Below are 18354 nucleotides of genomic sequence, written 5' to 3'. Positions count from 1 at the left end.
TCTACTAAGACTAATAAGTTGTTAGTATATTACTTTTAGGAGAAACTAAGATACAATGGCTTTTTTCTCTTAAGTTATAACCTTTATTTTTAAAAGATGCATTCTGAATTATTATTTAAGAATGAAATGATGTGATCGATGTCTGGAATTTGACTCAAAACATTTGGAGGGGGAAGGGTAACAAGGAAGTGAATGGAGCATAAATCAAACAACTGTCTGTGAGGCGACTGATACATGGAACTTTAAGTGAGAGTTCACTATACTTCAGTGTCTACTCTGGTTATATGGGAACTTTCCATAACAAAGCTGTTTTCTTTTCAATGTAAACTGAAGAACTGAATCCTCAAACTGAAAACATGTGTGTGAACCACTGACCCTAGTTTAATCTTTGTATTACATATTTATTGCTATTAAGGCATTCTCAAAAGATAATAAATTATAATCTAAATGGCACTTGAACTAATCATAATTTACATAAAAACAGTCTTTTACATTATAAATTTGTATGGTATACAAAGATCAGGGGGAAAAGCAATTTATTGGAAAGTCCAGGGGTAACTTATGAAGAAATTAATTTACACAGCAAATTTTATAAGAGCAACAGCAATTTTAAACATAAACCCTAATAGTATGGTTCTCAAAATGTGATCTGCGGATTCTGAGACCCTTTCAGGGCCTCTATGAGGTCAAAACCACAGCCACAATAATACTAAGACTTTTTTTAATACTAAGCCTGTAATAATACTAAGCCTTTTTCCTCTGCATTGACATTTGTACAAACAGCACAGAGAGAATGAGTGGATAAACCTTCTGGCCCCTTAGTATAATCTAGCAGTGGCACTCTGAATGTCCTTGGTAACAAGTACAAGAAAAATGATCGATTTTATTACATTCTGACCCTTAAGTCTTTTTCTTTTTTTTTAAAGAGGAAATAGGGACTTCCCTGGTGGTTCAGTGGTTGAGACTCTAAGCTCCCAATGGAGGGAGCATGGGTTCAATCCCTGGTTGGGGAACTAAGATCCCACATGCTGCATGTCCAATAAATATATAAAATAAAATATTAATAAATAAACAGGAAATACACATGAAAGGCTTTTGCTGGTTGTCTCAAGGTAAAGTACTTGTTTCAGTTACAAGCTGTTTCAGTTACAAGCTGAACTAGCAACTTCTTTTGCTAATAAATGAGCACTATTTGCAACTGAAAAGAACAACTGACAAACTATGGTAATTCAGACTTCAGTAGATCTTTTCTTCAAATGACATCAGTTGCCAGTGATGAAGTTTTAATGAGAAAATTAGCATTTTGAAAGGCTATCATCTGCCACAAGGAACTTTACAGCTTTCCAGTACCAAATACTTTTCTGATATGGCCAGTGGCAATACTACCAAGTGTGATTTTTAAAAGAAATTTTATTGCAAAATATGTCTACCTTTGGAAGACCTGCATTACTCATCTTCTCACTATTCATTATTTTCAAAATGACCTGTTCATGATGTTACAGAATCATGCATGGATAAAAGATCCATTTAAAGTGCAAGACAACTGATGGTTTTAACATAACACAAAAAGTTCACTGACTTCGAATTCCACACTGCAACTAACCTTCAAAGAACACCTGTCCAGTTTTGATGTGTAACAGAAGAATACAGACAACTACCTGGAAAAACTATTGAAGAACTCTCTCATTTTCTATCTACTGAGGAAGGCTGCATTTACTTCAGTTATTTCAAAAAATACACTGCAACAAATCGGATACAGAAGTAGATATGAGAGCCCAGCTATCATCTATTAAGCCAAATATTTGTTTTAAAAATGTAAAACAATGTCACTCTTTCCCATTAATTATTGCTGGAAGAGAAAAACATTACTTTTCATTAAAAATGTTACAGGAAATTGGTATTGTTACTTTTAAAATGAATTTTATGAACATTTTAAGGGTTTCTCAGCTTTGACTTCTAAATCAAATCTCTTACGATTATACAGTGGAAGTAACAAATAGACTCAAGGAATTAGATCTGATAGAGTGCCTGAAGAACTAAGGACGAAGGTTCATGACACTGTATAGGAGACAGTGATCAAGACCATCACCAAGAAAAAGAAATGCAAAAGGGCAAAATGGTTGTCTGAGGAGGCCTTACAAACAGCTATGAAGAGAAGTGAAAGGCAAAGGAGAAAAGGAAAGATATACCCATTTGAATGCAGAGTTCCAAAGAATAGCAAGGAAAAAGATAAGAAAGCCTTCCTCAGTGATCAATGCAAAGAAACAGAGGAAAATAGAACCGGAAAGACTAGAGATATTTTCAAGAAAATGAGAGCTAACAAGAGAATTTTTCACGCACAGACAGGCAATAAAGGACAGAAATGGACAATAAAGGACAGAAAGTATGGACCTAACAGAAGCAGAAGATATTAAGAAGAGGTGGCAAGAATACACAGAAGAACTGTACAAAAAAGATCTTCACGACTCAGATAATCACGATTATGTGATCACAACCCTAGAGCCAGACATCCTGGAATGCAAAGTCAAGTGGGCCTTAGGAAGCATCTCTACAAACAAAGCTAATGGAGGTGATGGAATTCCATCTGAGCTATTTCAAATCCTAAAAGATGATGCTGTGAAAGTGCTGCACTGAATATGCCAGCAAATTTGGAAAACTCAGCACTGGCCACAGGACTGGAAAAGGTCAGTTTTCATTCCAATCCCAAAGAAAGGCAATGCCAAAGAATGCTCAAACTACCTCACAACTGCACTCATCTCACATGCTAGTAAAATCATGCTCAAAATTTTCCAAGCCAGGCTTCAACAGTATGTGAACTGTGAACTTCCAGATGTTTAAGCTGGATTTAGAAAAGGCAGAGGAACCAGAGATCAAATTGCCAGCATCGAAAAAGCAAGAGAGTTACAGATAAACATCTGCTTTATTGACTATGCCAAAGTCTTTGACTATGTGGATCACAACAAACTGGAAAATTCTTCAAGAGATGGGAATACCAAACCATCTTACCTGACTCCTGAGAAATCAGTATACATGTCAAGAAGCAACAGTTAGAACTGGACATCGAACAAGAGACTGATTCCAAATTGGGAAAGGAGTACGTCAAAGCTGTATACCGTCACCCTGCTTATTCAACTTATATGCAGAGTACATCATGAGAAACGCTGGGCTGGAGGAAGCACAAGCTGGAATCAAGATTACCAGGAGAAATATCAATAACCTCAGATATGCAGATGACACCACCCTTATGGCAGAAAGTGAAGAACTAAAGGGCCTCTTGATGAAAGTGAAAGAGGAGAGTGAAAAAAGTTGGCTTAAAAGTCAACATTCAGAAAACTAAGATCATGGCATCTGGTCCCATCACTTCCTGGCAAAGAGATGGGGAAACAATGACAGACTATTTTCTTGGGCTGCAAAATCACTGCAGATGCTGACTGCAGCCATGAAATTAAAAGATACTTACTCCTTGAAAGAAAAGCTATGACCAACCTAGACAGCATATTAAAAAGCAGAGACGTTACTTCGCCAACAAAGGTTCGTCTAGTCAAAGCTATTGTTTTTCCAGTGGTCATGTAGGGATGTGAGAGTTGGACCATAAAGAAAGCTGAGCACTGAAGAATCGATGCTTTTAAACTGCGGTGCTGGAAAAAGACTTTTAAGAGTACCTTGGACGTCCAGCAAGGAGATCCAACCAGTCCATCCTAAAGGAAATCAGTCCTGAATATTTGTTGGAAGGACTGATGCTGAAGCTGAAACGCCAATACTTTGGCCACGGGATGCAAAGAACTGACTCATGTGCAAAGACCCTCATGCTGGGAAAGAATGAAGGCAGGAGAAGAAGGGGACAACAGAGGATGATGACAACAGTTGGATGGCATCACTGACTCAATGCACACGAGTTTGAGTAAACTCCAGCAGTTGGTGATGGACAGGGAGGCCTGGCGTGCTGCAGTCCATGGGGTTGCAAAGAGTTGGACACCACTGAGTGACTGAACTGAACTGATAGTTAAGTACAGACAGACATACCCTACATACACAAAAGCTCTTCGGGGTCCTCAAGAAATCAAGAATGTAAAAAGAGTTCCTCAGACCAAAGACTTTGAGAATTGCTGCTCCTCTATATTCTACTACCAGACACACTCATCCTTCAGTATCTGAGGGGGACTGGTTCCAGGACACACACCTCTCCCATGGACACTCAAGTCCCTATCATAAACAGGTTTACAGTATTTATGGGCTTTCCTGGTGGCTCAGATGATAAAGAATCTGCCTGCAATGCAGGAGACCCAGGTTCAATCCCTGGGTTGGGAAGATCCTCTGGAGAAGGAAATGACTACCCACTTCAGTATTCTTGCCTGGAGAATTCCATGGACAGAGGAGCCTGGCCAGCTATAGTCCATGGGGTCACAAAGAGTCAGACACGACTGAAAAGCTAACACTTTCACTGTCATACAGTAATTGCACATAATCTATGAACATCGTCCAGTATACTTTACATCATCTATAGATTACGCATAAAATCTAACATTAAGTAAATGCTATGTAAAATAGTTGCTGGTGCACAGCACAACCATGTTAGCAGTGTCACTTCCCTAAGACTGCTAAGTATTCACCATGACTGTCAAAAAATTATAGCTGATAATCAAACAATTTCAAAAGCAAAAGTATAAAAACCTATTCAGTATTGATACTACAGCAATAAGTAAACTAACAGTTCAATGCAGTTGCTGCGTTTTGGTCAGGGTGATGACGTGGCTTGCAGCCTCCAAACATAAAACCACCCAGAGTGAACAAGGACAGGCCCCGCTCCTGAAAACCAAAGTGCCCTGTCAGATGCAGAGCTCTGAGGCAGTCACTGCCAGTTTACTCCACTCCACGCAGGCCCTCTGAAGGCAGCGATGCGGTGAGGGAGCAGGGACACACTCATACTTGAAAGGAACGCATTTTCTCTATAAATGTTAACTTTTTCCTTTTTAACCAATTCTATTTTCATTTCTAAGAGGAAGTTCTTAACTTGAAGAACACCAAGTATTTACACTCAGAACTAAAGAGAAACGGGTAGGAGAAACCTTAGATTTAAAACTCTTTCTCAGAAACCAACAGGGGATAGGCAGGAAAAGTGATAAATACCAGGGGAGGGGAGGCCTTTTAAAAATTACTACATAAAAGTACATTGTAAACATGCTTTCTCAGCATCACATTAACTTTTTAAACTCACCTGAACACGTAAGGGGGCTTCCCTGGTTGCACAGAGGTAAAGCACACTCTTGCCAATGTAAGAGACACACGTTCGATCCCTAGGTCAGAAGATCCCCAGGAGCAGGAAATGGCAACCCACTCCAGCATTCTCACCTGGGAAATCCCCTGGACAGAGGAGCCTGGCAGGCTTCGATGGAGTCACAAAGAGTTGGACAAGATCTAGTAACTAAACAACTGCAACAGAACACTTCTATTCTCTTAAAGATCATTTCACAGATCATTATTTAAGTGATTCCCTAACTAGATTTTTATTGACCTCTAAATAGTATAGGCTTGAAGCTCAACAATCAGAAAACGAAGATCATGGCATCTAGTCCCATCACTTCATGGGAAATAGATGGGGAAACAGTGGAAACAGTGTCAGACTTTATTTTGGGGGGCTCCAAAATCACTGCAGATGCTGATTGCAGCCAGGAAATTAAAAGACGCTTACTCCTTGGAAGGAAAGTTATGACCAACCTAGATAGCATATTAAAAAGCAGAGACATTACTTTGCCAACCAAGGTCCGTCTAGTCAAGGCAATGGTTTTTCCAGTGGTCATGTATGGATGTGAGAGTTGGACTGTGAAGAAAGCTGATCGCCGAAGAATTGATGCTTTTGAACTGTGGTGCTGGAGAAGACTCTTGAGAGTCCCTTGGACTGCAAGGAGATCCAACCAGTCCATTCTAAAGGAGATCAATCCTGGGTGTTCATTGGAAGGACTCATGCTAAAGCTGAAACTGCAATACTTTGGCCACCTCATGCGACGAGTTGACTCACTGGAAAAAGACTCTGAAGCTGGGAGAGATTGAGGGTGGGAGGAGACAGGGACGACAGAGAATGAGATGGCTGGATGGCATCACCAACTCGATGGACATGAGTTTGAGTGAACTCCGGGAGTTGGTGATGGACAGGGAGGCCTGGTGTGCTGTGATTCATGGGGTTGCAAAGAGTCGGACACGACTGAGCGACTGAACTGAACTGAAATAGTATAGAATTAAAATAATATAGCACACTTAAAAAAAAACCTAGAGAAGCCATTCACCAATTCATTTTTGCTGGCATATTCATTTGCGTGCTAATCCAGGCCAATGTATATAATCTAAGTAGTTACTGAAAACTGAAACGAATGATTTTTCAACATATGAGAATTTGGCCAGCAAGACAAGAACATAAAGAAATAATTTTTCACAAATAAAATATATGCTCTTTTTATAAGACTGCCCCAGTACACGTTACATGTACAGCTTCTGAACTGATTTTCCCCCTTGTATATAAAAATGCCTTTAATTCCCAAGGATTAAGATAGACTAATCCTAATCTTAAGCGCTGAACTATAAAGAAAGCTGAGTGCAGAAGAATTGATGCTTTTGAACTGTGGTGTTGGAGAAGACTCGAGAGTCCCTTGGACTGCAAGGAGATCCAACCAGTCCATCCTAAAGGAAATCAGTCCTGAATATTCATTGGAAGGACTGATGCTGAAACTCCAATACTTTGGCCATCTGATGCAAAGAACTGACTCATTTGAAAAGACCCTGATGCCGGGAAAGATGGAAGCCAGGAGGAGAAGGGGACAACAGAGGATGAGATGGTTGGATGGCATCACCAACTCAATGAACATGAGTTTGGGTAAACTCAGGGAATTGGTGATGGACAGGGAGGCCTGGCGTGCTGCGGTCCACAGGGTCACAAAGAGTCGGACACGACTGAGCGAATGAAGTGAACTGAGGATAGACTACTGACTTTCCAAGAAGAATAGTAAAAATATTACTTAGCTAAACATAAGCTGAATCAACTGCCTAATTTATTACAGTTACTGAGTTTCATAGGTAAAAGGGAGGCCAAACTTGAGATGGCTGATGGAGGAAGAGCTGGAAGGAGACAAAGGCAAGGAAGAGAAAAAGTCTGGCAGGTGTGTTAGCCTTTTAAGAGGCCTGAAAACAAATTTCTCCTGGGCTAGCTACAAGCAGCAGTTTATTAGGACAAGAGAGAGTATAATCCACATGGTCAATTTCCTGATATCGCTGAGGAACACCGGGCATGGTAGAATCTCGTACTTTTTAATCCCTACCAGCTCCATGTAAGGTCACTATAAAATCTTGAAAACAGATCAGTCACCACAGTTCCAGGCTAACTTCTGCTACTTGGTAAATTATGCAGGTAACAGCAGTCAGTCTATAAGTCAAGGGGGAAGTCAACATTAAAGATAAATATTTAAAGAACATGAGGAGTAGAGGCTAACCAGTGGAAATGTCTATAAACTAAATTTATATATAAACGTTGCAGATTTAAAAAAAAAAACTACTCTTTAGAGTCACACATGTGTAGAAACATTTGACAAATGTAAAATTTTAAAGTGATTATCAGTCTCATTGCCAATTTTAGTTACCATTCTTAAGACTGGCATTAAAAGTCATCAAAAATAAAAATTTCTGTTGATATAATGTTTGTGATCTCTTTCAACATAATCCAAAGAGGTGGGGGTGGGGAGTCAGAAGAAACAAGTGTGGTCATAAACTGATTACTGCATCTGGTTGATGCCTATGTGGGGCTTATGAGGGTTCATCATACTATTTTCAATTTGCATATAGGCTTGAGATTTTCCATAATGAAACACAAAAACATTTTCCTAATGTTTAACCTCCCCAAAAGATCTCAATCTCATTCAAGAATTTTTTAAAAGTATGAAAGGATGATATTCAAGAAAAACCAGTGCTTCTGAATTCTCTACACAGAAAAATAAGGATTAAGAACACGTAACCAAAATGCTAAAACAACATAAAATATTAATTAATACTACTTAAACCAATGGTTTAACAATTTGCAAAGTGTTAGGTAGCTAGTCGGAGAAGGCAATGGCAAGCCACTCCAGTACTCTTGCCTAGAAAATCCCATGGATGGAGGAGCCTGGTAGGCTGCAGTCCTTGGGGTCGCTAAGGGTCAGACACGACTGAGAGACTTCACTTTCACACATTGGAGAAGGAAATGGCAACCCACTCCAGTGTTCTTGCCTGGAGAATCCCAGGGACGGGGGAGCCTGGTAGGCTTCTGTCTATGGTGTCACACACAGTCGGACACGACTGAAGTGCCTTAGCAGCAGCAGCAGGTAGCTAGTAAAAAATCATTAGGAGTCCAACGAGTCAACAAAGAAAAATGTTGAATTCACTTAGTGAAATAAGCAAAACAGAAATTTAATTATGTGTTAATTCCAACCACATAAACTATACATAAGCACATAAACTAGTTAGAAAGGAATACAACTATGAGCTTTGGTGGAAGAGTTATAAAAGAGTACTTCTAAAAACTTATTATAAAGCTGCTGAAGAGTTTTTTATTAAAAGACACATGGTCACACTGGTTCCCTGAACACTGCGCACACACACACGCACACACGTATCTCCACAGCACACCAGGAAGACTGTCCGCAGGGCACCAGAGCCCCCAGCAGCACCACCGCAAGGACCACGCCGCTGTAGCTATGCAGGATACAGTGAAGGACAACCCTACAGTACAACAGAGCTGCTTTCATAAGTCCATCACTTGCGATGCATTAGCACTGGCACACACACCATATAAATATTAGGCAAACACTTTTTCAATTCATTAAAAACTCGTGAAAACCAATAAAATAATACAGTATAAAGAAAAGCCCATCAGTACTTGGGTATAGGATACATCAGAAAGCTGTTGTGTCCATAAACTAAGAAAAAACTGGCAAAGATTAAAAATGACAGTGGTTACCTTTCTCATTTTAATGACACTTCTATACAACTAGTTTTTTTGGTTTTAGTTTGTTTTTAATTTTGAAAGGCATTTTCCACCCATGTTCCTAATGATGCTTGAAATTAACATGGCCTTTTCAATTCCTTCTTTGTGCACCAGCATGAAACAGAGTTTGGATCTAGCAAACAACACCAAGGTAGAAGCAGGACAATATTACAGAGAACCATTTCTTTCTTAAGCCTTGAAGCACTGTTTACATATTTTCGGGACTGATGGAAATGTAGCTGGCTCATTGCTCCCACTTCTCTGACTAAAGTGGGTCCTAAATGGCCCACAAGTTACTGAAATACACTAATTTTAGTCACAGACGCAGGCAGGGGTTGTGCAGAGCTATTTCATCTTCTTTGGGATAAAAACAATGTTAAAGAGGAAAAACAGGGAAGACAGGGAACTGCTTTCATCCAGAAAGGTAAATTCATAAAGAATATGTGTATGACCATGTTAATTCTCCACAACACATACACAGAGAGAAAAGCTTCTTACTGTATCTTCCTTCCCAGAAAAGAAATAAGAAACCTGAAGTCCAAGAAACATTTGGTATTGAATCTATTTACACTACCTGACTGAAAAGAGACGCTATCTAACTCACACAATTAAAGTGAATAGAAGCAAAACTGTTCTAAGAGTACTAGAATACTCAAATTATTACTAGTGATACTAAGTAAACAATAAAAGAAAACAGACAGAGTTCTGAGGACAGGTAACTATAAACTTACTAGTATTCTCTTAACTGTCAGGACAGAGTTCAAGTCCAATTGTCTTGTTATTTCTTTGTACTTACCATGACAGGAGGCCCAGATTAGGAGGAGAGATCTCCGCCCCTTCTTCAGTATCTTGGCAAGCCTTTTCTTTCCTTTATGCCTGGAACTTGTGGGGGGAAAAAGGACAAAATTGGTAATTTTCCATGTGTGTGCTCAGTTGCTTCAGTCGTGTCTGTGCGACCCTGTGGACTACAGCCTGCCAGGCCCCTCTGTCCATGGGATTCTCCAGGGAAGAGTACTGGAGTGGGTTGCCATGCCTTCCTCCAGGGGATCATCCCAACCCAGAGATCGAGCCAGCATCTTCTGCATCTCCTCCATTGGTGGGGGGTTCTTTGCCACTAGCACCACCTGGGAAGCCCAATTTCCCATTTGGTCATACCTTAATTAAAGGAACTGCATATACAAGGACCTAAAGACTTGACCAGAGTCAGCCAAGAAAAAGCTGAGAATCACCCAGCCAACACACTAGTCAAATCCAAACTCCTTTAAAGGACTGTGAAAACCACCCTGGCCGTAACCTATCTGAGCAAAAAAAGTTGCAAAAGCTCACGCTCCTAAAGTTGACAGCAATATGAAAACTATTATAAACCTTAGATGAAAATAATAAAGCAATAATTAAAACCAACCTGCGAATGCAAATATAGTATAACAACAATATAATTCTTACAATATTATATAGCATGTTTTTGTAAATTCTGTAAATTCAAAATGGATCTCCCCATCTGTGGAAACCATATTGATTTAGTAAACAAAATATGAAAGAAAAAAGCTTTTTACCCCAATATCCTATGCTCAGTGAAAACTCAAACTGTGCTAATACCTTTACCTAGTTTTCAGAAACAACTGTAATAGTGGGGGAGTAATACCTAACAAGAAACTCAGGCTAGTAAGAACACTATCACTTTAATAAGCAGCTTTCTAAAAATATATATATATAAAATAGATACATTACATGCAAAGCCAGCATTTCTAGTTCACTACACTTCTACGAATACAGCATATTTTTGGAAGTCTGGGATTCAATATTCAAAGCAAATGCTTTATGATCAATGAAAGTGAGGGAACGGAGGCCATCAAAGAAGTAGCAGGGCCCAGAGCCTTATGCAGTTGTGACTGAAGAGCGGTATGAGGTGACGTACAGGATGGCTCTGGCTGTAGGGTGGGAACAGACTAGATTGAAATTGCACTCATCTCACACGTTAGTGAAGTAATGCTCAAAATTCTCCAAGCCAGGCTTCAGCAATATGTGAACCATGAACTTTCAGATGTTCAAGCTGGATTTAGAAAAGGCAGAACCAGAGATCAAATTGCCAACATCCGCTGGATCATCGAAAAAGCAAGAGAGTTCCAGAAAAATATCTATTTCTGCTTCATTGACTATGCCAAAGCCTTTGACTGTGTGGATCACAATAAACTGTGGAAAATTCTGAAAGAGATGGGCATACCAGACCACCTGACCTGCCTCTTGAGAAACTTGTATGCAGGTCAGGAAGCAACGGTTAGAACTGGACATGGAACAACAGTGGTTCCAAATAGGAAAAGGAGTACATCGAGGCTTTGTCAATATACAAATATGTATATTTGACAATATACGTCAAGGGTATATTGTCACCCTGCTTATTTAACTTATATGCAGAGTACATCATGAGAAACGCTGGGCTGGAGGAAGCACAAGCTGGAATCAAGATTGCCGGGAGAAATTATCAATAACCTCAGATATGCAGATGACACCACCCTTATGGCAGAAAGTGAAGAGGAACAAGAGTCTCTTGATGAAAGTGAAAGAGGAGAGTGAAAAAGTTGGTTTAAAGCTCAACATTCAGAAAACTAAGATCATGGCATCTGGTCCCATCACTTCCAGGCAAATAGATGGGGAAACAGTGGAAACAGTGGCTGACTTTATATTTTTTGGGCTACAAAATCACTGCGGATGGTGATTGCAGCCATGAAATTAAAAGACGCTTACTCCTTGGAAGGAAAGTTATGACCAACCTAGATAGTTTATTAAAAAGCAGAGACATTACTTTGTCAACAAGGTCTGTCTTGTCAAGGCTATGGTTTTTCCAGTGATCATGTATGTATGTGAGAGTTGGACTATAAAGAAAGCAGAGCGCTTAAGAATTAATGCTTTTGAACTGTGGTGCTGGAGTAGACTCTTGAGAGTCCCTTGGACAGCAAGGAGATCCAACCAGTCCATCCCAAAGGAGATCAGTTCATTGGAAGGACTGATGTTGAAACTGAAACTCCAATACTTTGGCCACCTGATATGAAGAGCTGACTCACTGGAAAAGACCCTGATGCTGGGAAAGATTGAGGGCAGGAGGAGAAGGGGACAACAGAGAATGAATTGGTTGGATGGCATGACCAACTCAATGGACATGAGTTTGGGTAAACTCCGGGAGTTGGTGATGGACAGGGAGGCCTGGTGTGCTGCGGTTCATGGGGTAGCAAAGAGTCGGACATGCCACAGCCACTGAACTGAACTGAAGTCTAGTAACAAGGCCTTGATTTTCACACAGATTTAACAATTTAAGAAAACTCAAAGTAAGAATCAAGTTTCACTTTAAAAGATCACGTTTAAAACTATTTTCAACAAAAGATTAAGGCTACAACTCATTTAATCTCAACTTTAATACAGGTTTCTAGGCATAGTATATTACACTATGGAACAATTACATATGGGGAAAGTAATCTGGCTTGAGTCCTGATGGTGGGTATAGACCACCAAATTTTAAGATTTAACATTAAAGTGAACATACAAGAGTTCACCTAAATGCCCAAAGAAAAACAGGGCCCCAAAATTAATCTGTCAATTGTCTTTTGCTGCCTCAAAACAGCAGAGTGTAGTAGTGGGTGAAGGGTAGGGGGAACAAACTTACCAAATGAAGTTTGTCTGAAGAACTTTTTCTATTTTAAGGTTTCACAAGAAAATCTGCAGAAGAAAAACCAGTAGGTTAACAATGACAAATATCCTAAGGATCAAGTTAAGCCACTTAGATTTTCCCACTAGACTTTCTCTCCAAGCTGGAATGCCATGACAATACATTATTTTTTAAATCGCTACAATGTGAACTACTTAGTCAACCAATTAAATTTAGAATGTTTAATTGTGCAAAATGGGCCAATTCAGGCCTTAGCATGCCTTTAGAAACTGCGGAATCATACAGACAGAACTTTCCCAGAACCTACAAATTGATGGCTTCTCAGGTAAACGTTTGCCACTAAAGGAACAAGTACTTTCAAAAACTAAGAAAATCACAGGAGATCTAGACTTGGACTTGGTAGTTGAAGGTATTCTGTACACATTATTGGCTTCTACCAAGGGATCTTTTTTGTGTAAGGAAAAAAGATCAGAAGGGGCAAAGTGTAGTCTAAACACAAAAGATTCTTGTCACAAAGAGGCAACAATCTGACCCTTACAGAGACAAAAGACCTCGTCAATCTACTGTTTAATCATTAAGTCATGTCTGACTCTAGCTACCCCATGGACTGGAGCCCCCCAGGCTCCTCTGTCCATGGGATTTCCCAGGCCAGCAATACTGGAGTGGGTGGCCATTTCCTCCTCCAGGGGAATCTTCCAATCTAGGAATCAAACCCAGCTCTTCTGCATTGCAGGCGGATTTCCTTTGTAAAGACTTCTCTCAGTATTTGTAGACAACTTATCCTTTCGAGCTGTTTATGTGACATAAAGTCACATGTATGAACAAGACTGCACAAAATATCAAAATCCTAAAATCAAGGAGTCAGTCAACATTTTGCATTATTCCCATAACCTCTGAAAACACTTTTTATACAAGAACTATATAAGAGAAGGCTAAATATGTAAATATAAAATGGTCTAACCACTTTACAGGTAGTATTTTTGTCTCCCAGTAACTTTTAAATTTTATAACTCAGGCTGGGCCACATTAACATGCTATACGGGAACTAAGGCTATTCGTAATTTGCAACTTGAGATACAAATCATACTAGTATCAATATTGGTTCTGTTTAATGAGGTACAACACAGTAGAACAGGAAAGTTTTAAGGTTTTAAATCTGCAGGAACTTTTCTTGCTAAAGCATAATTTCTGCTTAGTATTTGAAAACTGAAATACAAATTACAATTATTTTCATTTCATTTTTCCTTTATACTACAGTAAGGTAATTATGATTTTTTAAAATTATGTCTGTAGGTACACTGTTATCATATATGAACTTTATTTAGGATAATAAAACATTTGTCCAAAAGAACAGATGCTGGGCCTCTTTGTCCTCAGTTGTTAAAAAACAACCACATAAGACCATATATTAGTATATGATGGCACATTCCACGAAAGTACTAAATGCAAGAAACAATGAGATACTTCTTGGGTAACTCCAATGACATACAAGTGCTCAGAGTTCAGAGAAAGAGACAACCAGGGAGGCTTCACAGGAGGTGGAGAACGACTTAGTCTTACAGATTAGGTGGAATTTAAATAAAAAGAAAGAGGGGGAGGTAAGCCAAGTAAGGATGATATTAATACCACAGTGGGAAGAGAACACATTTCTGAGCAACAGAGTAGGTTAGAATACCAATCATCTTCAGGGAAATGAGACTGAACAGACGGCACACACTGTGAGCCTTGAATGCCAGGCTAATGAGTTCAGATCTCACCCGATGGCATAAAACCAAAAGCTTCATGAGCAGGAGAATAACACATGGAGCAAGTTGGCAAAGATAACTGCAAAATTCTAAGCCCTGTGGTGAGTAGAAAAAGAATGGTTTTGTTAAGAACTGAAGAGCAGCTTTCAAGGAAGCAACACCAGACAGGATATACTGGCTTTAAAGGTGGCCTCACAAGTGAATATATGTCCAGCCAGTAATTAGAGGTAACATGGGATTAGACTCAGGAGACAGATCAAATCTAGGGATAAGAATGAATTGATGGTGGTCCATTTATTTCAAAGAAATTACTATCTACTACAACAATCTTCTGACATAGTTTCAGAAATTACTTGGTAATTTATTCTGTCAAAGATAAGAGAAGTCCATTAATACCAAAGAGTGTAAAGCTTCCGTAAGTGGAAACCTCCAAGACATGGACCAAACAACAGTACGACTCAACAAAAGGCTCAGGAAGGTCTGCTTCAAGGCCAGCAATGACTCCTCGTACCACAATCAAACACCCCCTTAGTTGGAAACAAGTATGCCACTGTGAAACACTGCCAACGAAATTGTAAAAACTGCCCATGGCTCTTCAGACTATCTGCCAGATAAAGGCGATGTAGAGTAAGTCTGAAGGAAGCTCTCTGGTGCCACAAGCTACTGTCTCATGAAGCCAGACAGTATCCCGTGATACCAGTCATGCATTTGAAGAGGTAGAACGTAAAGCGGTTATGTTGCTGCTGCTGCTGCTAAGTCACTTCAGTCGTGTCCAACTCTGTGCGACCCCATAGACGGCAGTCCACCAGGCTCCCCCGTCCCTGGGATTCTCCAGGCAAGAACACTGGAGTGGGTTGCCATTTCCTTCTCCAATGTGTGAAAGTGAGAAGTGAAACTGAAGTCGCTGAGTCGTGTCTGACTCGTAGCGACCCCATGGACTGCAGCCTACCAGGCTCCTCCGTCCATGGGATTTTCTAGGCAAGAGTACTGGAGTGGCTTGCCATTGCCTTCTCCGAAAGCGGTTATGTTACATCTAAGCAATAACCTAATGCGTCTAAGAATATGGATTCTTAAGCACATTAAGCACTGATGAACAACCTGGGCAGCGATGTGGAGCAAGAGTTAATGACGGTCACTTTTACGTTCCATCTGGGGAGTAGCGTTACAAGGGCGGAGGGGGTAAACTTTCTGAAGTTACCTGATATAAGAGGATAAACTGTTTACAATCATGTAATATACTATGGATAGAAGTTTATCTATTTTAAGAGGAAACTGGACAAAAAATAGACATATTTGATTATTAAATACTAAAGTACAAGATATTACTGTACACAAGGTCCTTCAGGAAGATAATGAGAAAATGATTAAGAGGAAGAGCATGGAGGCCCCGAGAAGGCTAATAAGGATTGGACACCTACATGGAACAGTGTGTCATCATCTTAGGCCGCTACTATATCAGCTTCAACAAGGGCAAAGAGGCACACCAATCTGGACCATTTCTATAATAAAATAAGGGAATCTAAACTACAAAAACCAATTAGATTAAACCAAATACACAAGGAAAACTTAGAGACTCAAGTCAATCCTCCTATAATATCGGGGGGGGGGGGCGGATTCAGGGGAAGTAAGGGTAGCTAAAGCAGCACTTTTTGGGCTACAGTCTGTTTTAACTTCAAAAGAAAAAAGAAACATTTTTTTCCCCACAGACCTGTCTCACTTTCAAATGCGAGAATAATTGAGAGTTCAAAACTTTAAAACGACAACACTGAGTAATTTTAAAAGAATCTTTTATTTTCACTGTATGTGAAAGAAATGGCTTTTCTTGCACATGTATTGCATAGTAAGAAACACTGACAGTAAAACTTGAGTGTGGAGGCAAAATAAAGTAATTAAGAGATGATAATTTTTAAGAAGTGACTTTACAACTGCTACCACTTTGGGGGAGCTTTTCAGTTTCTCAGTGTTTCCTCATTTATGCCTAGTAACTTTTTGGATATCTGACGGATGACATGACCTTCCCAAACTAGGATTCCATGGTATGTTGGGGAGATTATTCCTTGGTGGGGAGATGATTTAATCACTAGTAAATCCCAAAACTTCTCAGCTGAGTAAAACTACTGTGGTTTGGTCTTACTACCAGTACAATATCCCAAACCTCAAGCTTTCTAAAACTTTTGCTGCTGAAGTCAACTATAAATGAAAATAAAAACCAAGAAACAGTTCAAAAGGCATGGCTGAATGCTCTCAGTTGGACTTTTCCCCCTTACTTATAAGGATCATGTTTTTTAAAAAAAAAAAAACTAAATGCAAAACTGAGTCAGTGTCCTGGCACAGTGACACTTCCAAACGAGAGTAATTTACTTTTCAAAAAATTAAAGGATGCTATATGTCCTTCCCACCTCTTTCAAAAACATTAAGGTCTGTGTGTTTTCAGGGATCCAGACACAAATTCACGATGAGAGTATGCATTCCTCTGCCAGCTGTAGGATACAGATAAGCAGTTAAAATATTATCATTTCCTAAGCAAAAAAACAACCATCTTCTTGAAAAACAAAAATCCAGTAAGCTGGCCAGAAATGGTCAGATGAACTTCATGTTATAATCTAATTTCTGTATCAAAGAGCAATAAGTCTCCTGAACCAGCAATATTTATGGCAATGTTCACTCTAACAAGTTCTGTTTCAATAGATAATAACCAAATATCAATCTTGTATAATTCTGTGAATACATCAGTAGTACAAGAATGTGGTTCATTCTATCAGTTTTGTTTTTATATGTGGAAAAGTTTCGAATACATTCCTCAAAGGAGGTGCTGCAACAGACAGAATTTCAGTTACTGATCAATACTTAAGATCATTTGTCTTCACTTAAGTGACAAACATTGACAGCTGCTTTTTCCAAATGGGACCCCAAAATGTGAGAAGTCAAAAGCAAAGAAATTGTGCTCTAGTGTTTTTAGATATTAAGATCTGACTGCATTTCAGATGTACCTTTTTGCTTTTCACATCTCAAGAAGGCAAAAGGAAGTCCTGACCACCGTCTCAGAAAGATCAACTGTGATCAGACCAACTTTAGCAAATTTGATTTGTACCTTTTAAAATCACTTATTTCTTACAAGTGTTTCCCTTTTAAACTTACTCCTTACACAAAAGAAGAGGGGAAGCATACATGATGTCTTTTTTCAATTCAAACATGATGTCTTGATGAAGACATTTTTTTCCCTCTTTTTTATTTTTTAAATTATTCAAGTATGATAACACATTTACAGGAAACTTGGAAAATACAGAACAAAGTTACATATAGTTTCACTATTACAATTATTTTTAAGTAGAAGACTTTTAGTTTGAGTTTCAATATCAAACACTCAAAAATTAATAGAATGAATATACAAAAAAGTAGAAGGATATAGTAGACCTGAAAAGTTCAGTGAAGACATTTTCTGGTGCTGACCAGAAAAGATTAAAACTGAAGATATAATACAATCTACTAAAAAAGGTAAAAATAACTTCAAGAGTTTTTTAAATGTTTTGACTTGCTCTACAATCACTTCATAAAGAAAACACCCACTTCATACTACTAACTCAGATATATTAAATTATTAGCAGGATTATAAATTTCTATGAGTAATTTGTAATGTTATTTTCTGACTCTATCTTCCACCAAAAGTCACAAGGCAGGTATTATTTTACTACTGAAATTAAGAATTTTAAATTTAGCTTTGTGAGGCAACATTTAGGTTCACCATGGTAAATGGAGAGATGTTCCCTAACACCTAAGAAAGAAAAAACAAACTATCAGAAAACAAATACTTAAGTCTTGGTTATTGACAGAGAAAATCCAGGCATTCAAATCACTAGAAATTAATTAAAAGCCACGCAAGATCATTTTATCTAAGTGCCAGGGGTAGTTCAATATTTATAAATGCTATGGAAGGATCAGAAAGACCA

At 38.9% G+C, this 18354-nt stretch overlaps 1 protein-coding gene across 11 annotated transcripts in view; it reads right to left on the bottom strand.

Annotated features, from left to right (window-relative positions):
• Positions 1-18354, bottom strand: part of MTMR3 (myotubularin related protein 3) — a 135119-nt gene that overhangs the window by 52757 nt on the left and 64008 nt on the right. For all 11 annotated transcript variants that reach the window (XM_055405311.2, XM_055405310.2, XM_055405317.2 and 8 more), the window contains 2 exons: positions 12660-12712; positions 9801-9886 (listed from right to left, as the gene is read on the bottom strand). In XM_055405311.2, coding sequence (XP_055261286.1) covers positions 9801-9803 — 3 coding nt within the window. In that variant the 5' untranslated portion in view covers positions 9804-9886; positions 12660-12712. The remainder of the gene's footprint in view (positions 1-9800; positions 9887-12659; positions 12713-18354) is intronic.

This window comes from Moschus berezovskii, chromosome 19 (assembly GCF_049115385.1).
Source record: "Moschus berezovskii isolate FMDL1 chromosome 19, NW_MosBer_1.0, whole genome shotgun sequence".
NCBI lineage: Eukaryota > Metazoa > Chordata > Mammalia > Artiodactyla > Moschidae > Moschus > Moschus berezovskii.
Note: the sequence above shows the minus strand (reverse complement) of the source record. Positions and strands in the feature narration are given on the sequence as shown.